The sequence below is a fragment of the Chenopodium quinoa genome, unplaced genomic scaffold, assembly GCF_001683475.1.
Source record: "Chenopodium quinoa cultivar QQ74 unplaced genomic scaffold, ASM168347v1, whole genome shotgun sequence".
NCBI lineage: Eukaryota > Viridiplantae > Streptophyta > Magnoliopsida > Caryophyllales > Amaranthaceae > Chenopodium > Chenopodium quinoa.
In genome coordinates, this window is record NW_018742577.1 from 2,630,765 (window position 1) to 2,634,648 (window position 3,884).

The 3,884-nt window shown below is 30.2% G+C and overlaps 1 protein-coding gene across 1 annotated transcript; it reads left to right on the forward strand.

Annotated features, from left to right (window-relative positions):
* Window positions 1-1,665: 1,665 nt before the first annotated feature.
* Window positions 1,666-2,371, forward strand: LOC110720958. The gene has a single exon (XM_021900063.1). It carries the CDS (start codon window positions 1,782-1,784, stop codon window positions 2,124-2,126), a length of 345 nt encoding a protein of 114 aa, XP_021755755.1. The 5' UTR covers window positions 1,666-1,781; the 3' UTR covers window positions 2,127-2,371.
* Window positions 2,372-3,884: the final 1,513 nt, after the last annotated feature.

A 3,884-nucleotide genomic window follows, 5' to 3' on the forward strand; every position in this document is an offset into this window, starting at 1 on the left:
TTGTGTATTAATACGGGTACAAACTACTCGTATATTACTGTCACCATCATTGTCTCACTTTTGTATGACTAACCATAGTGAGGTGGCCATAATGCTTTGAAACTTGGAAAAAGGAAGATTATTGAATAAATGATGAGATCAGATGCAGTTGGTGAGAGATCCCTCGAGTTTAGGAGAATCTAAATAATTCACTAAAAAAATTAAATAAAGCAAGTGTACTCACTTTAGTTATATACATAAGATAAAACTATTTAAATATTGAACAATTTATTTGGGAAAAAAAAAAATGTGCTTGAATAGTTTCAGATGCAATTGGTATGTTGGAGAGAAAACATTCAAAGTTGATATGCTGTTCAACTCTTTATCTCTTTTTCTTTCTTTCCTCAGCTAGTTCCTCGATTCAACGTGTTACTTCATGCATGCATTATAATTTTCAATTGTCACGTTTCAGATCAGGTGAGAGAGTGAGAAATAAATTAAATAAAGTTGGGCGTCACAAAGCGGATAGTAAATGATTAAAAAAAAAATAATAAATAAATAAAAAATAAAAAAAAAAGTTTAATAAAAAATTGTCATAAAAAGACCAAAGCAAGTAGACTTAGAAAAATGATGAAAACGGAAAGTGAGTAATACTTAGAAAAACAGAAGTATTGTGCATCAGTCTATCGGATTAATTATCCATTTCTCTAATTTTTCTAATATAGATACAAATTAGTGGCACATTGGTACTTTATGTTTTAGTGTTTCACACATGTTAATTATAATCTTTAGATTCAATTTTCTCTCATTCCAGTATGGTCATGCATGGTTCTATTTAGTTTAAGACGAGTTGTTTAAATATAATTAAGGTTATCAAAGTAAATAATATTTTTTTTTCCACAATATTCAAAATTATTTATTAAAATTGTCTCAAGAATCAAGATGAAATGGCTATATTGTATATCAAAATTAAGAATTTAATTAATCTACCAAGCCAAATATGTAGTTCGAATGTTCGATCCATCCCCTATTTGTTTTCTATGACGGGGTGTACTGTTTCAATTCATATACCTTGTCTTGTTTTCCTTATGGTATAGTTTATCTCTGCTGTTCTTTTATTTAATTTTGAATTGGATTTCACACTCAGCCACCTATTTTCTTCAATCTACTTTATTTTTCGCGGTCCCCTTAAATCTTATACAAACAAGCAAGTAAGAACGAGGAGTAATATATATATATATATATATATATATATATATATATATATATATATATATATATATATATATATATATATATATATATATATATATATAAAAGTATATAAAATATACAAGTAATAATGAGTCAGCATGCACATGCAAACTACTTAGTTGCTTTTGGCCAAAAATTCTAAAGTTTACAATTCATAATTATCCATAATTCCATATATATAATGCTTAACTTGTACAGACAGTAGATATGCAAGTCAGTCAACACTAAAATTTTTACGCACACAAAGTTTATCATTACCTGCCAGGCAAGACTATTTCGTCCTAATCCTATATTAATATTCTTAATTACATGGCAATTTACACTAATTAACTTGTTTTGGTTTGACGACTTTTTTGACCTTCTCTTCTCAAAAACAGTGCATTATCCATGTATAAAAGGCTCCCAAATAACTGGATGATGGTATCCAAATTATAGCCTTGTTTATCAAACATATTTTGAGAAAGGAAAAAACATAACTTTTAATATTAGAAATACAACAACACTAGCACGTAAAAATAACACCAAAATTATTCGAATTTAAAGAAACAATGGGGAATTGTATAAAGCCACAATCCCAAGCTATTTGGGGAGGGGAAGATTGGACGCCGGCAATGATGACCGAAGACGAAAAATTGGCCATGAAAAAGGAAGAGGAAGAATTAGCAACTACATATGATAGCAAAGAAACAAAGAGTTCAACGACGTCGAAAATAAAAGAGGTGAAGGTGAAGGTAACAAAGAAGCAATTGGAGAAATGGTTAGGGAAAATGAATGTAGAACAAAAGGGGTTGTGCGTTGAACAAGCTTTAGCGCAATTGATCAAAGTTAGTGTTCATTGTAAGACATATCATAGGTCTTGGAGGCCTATGTTGCAGACCATATATGAAGTTTAGTGCTATATATATTTTTGTTAACTTGTACAAATTTTTGAGTTTTACAACAAGCTAAGGTTGGTGTAAAATGGTTTAACTTTTTTTTTTTTTTTTTTTTTTTAATGACTTGTACAAATTTTATGACTTACTTAAATTCTTTTTTATGTACATGTTGGAAAAAGTGTTTATGTTATGGGATAATTGTATTGTACTTTGTAAGTTTAGGGGATTGATTGATTTCAATGTGAATTGTAAAGGGTTTTGTATAGGTATGTATTGTGAGTTTAACATGTCTTATACGCAATATAAATGAAGAAAAAAATGTTTGGATAACTACATTAGTTGCTATCTTTAAAAAATAATTTAAAAAATAATTAAAAAATCTAACGATTGCACCAAAAAAAAAAAATTATTAAACAAGGTTCGAGTGGTATTGCTCGATCTCACCTCAAAATCTAAAATTCCTATGATTTAGGGATCAAATTTCAAAGGACTCAAATGAGAAATTTTCTCCCTTCCCATCTTTGATTTCTCTATATACCATCGTGGCTAACAATGTTAAGCTCGGGTTTGAAGATATAAAACAAAATACACAAATTCCCGGCCTCCCTTTGCTTCTACCACAATTGGTATTTACCTCTTCAACACCAATGTGAATAACCAACGAAAAGGTTGATGACTCCATCAACTGTCGTACCACCATCAAATGCAAGAGTCTCAACACTACCACTAGTCCACCACCACATGGATGCAACCATAACTAATTGTTAAATTAGGAGCAACAATAATAAAAGATTATGTGAAAATTAATAAATAAAGAAATACTTTGTAATAAATATAATAAACAACGTGGGAGCACTTGATCATCCTCTAAGAAGTGAAGGAAGGCAACAACGAACATGAGTACATGACAGTATGTGCAACTATGGCTGAGGTTACTATAATCTCTTATCATGGAATAGCATAATGAAAGTACAAATTAAAATATAAATCCGTGTCCTTCTAGGATCCATCCTATGTGCAACTAAGCGTAATTTTACATCCTCTCTGTACGTGATCATGTAGAGAGCATAATATACAAGGCCTAAAAAAATTACATTTAAATGTAGACTATGCATGTAATTTTGTGAGATAGTACGTAAACAATTGTACTCCTCCTTAAAAAATAATACTAATAATACCATTAATACTAATTCATTCACACTTAACAATGAACAATAATTTTTTAAAAATAAGTTTTCAATATCCCAAATTTAAACATGGCTTCATCAATATATACAAATTATCAAAAATGGCAATTTAATCCATTATACACCCACATCAAGCAACTAAAACCCTTGCTTGTTAAAAAACCTAACTATATATTATTATATTTAAGAAGAGATAATGACCAAATTAAACTAATTTAGCTTAGCTTCAGGAATGACTTTCAATCTAGGCTTCCAAGAAATTTTATGCACCTTACATTGAACACCGACTTTCATCAACTCGCCCAATGTTTGTTCAACACACAATCCTTCTTGTTCCACATCTATCTTCTTTAGCCATTCTTCAAATTGCTTCTTTGTCATCTTCACCTTTACCTCTTTTGATACCGAGTATTTTGCTCTTATCTTCCTTAGTAGCTCTTCTTCCTCCATCTTCACTGCTCTTTTTTCGCCGTTGCTCATCAACAACGACGTCCAATCTTCCCCTCCCCATATAACTTGAGATGATTCATGCTCTATGCAATTCCCCATTTCTTAAGATTTTTATTTGTTGTGTTATTTAGATAAAAAA

Coding starts and splice junctions, on each gene's coding strand:
- LOC110720958 (XM_021900063.1), top strand. CDS start 1,782: ATGGGGAATTGTATAAAGCCACAATCCCAAGCTATTTGGGGAGGGGAA.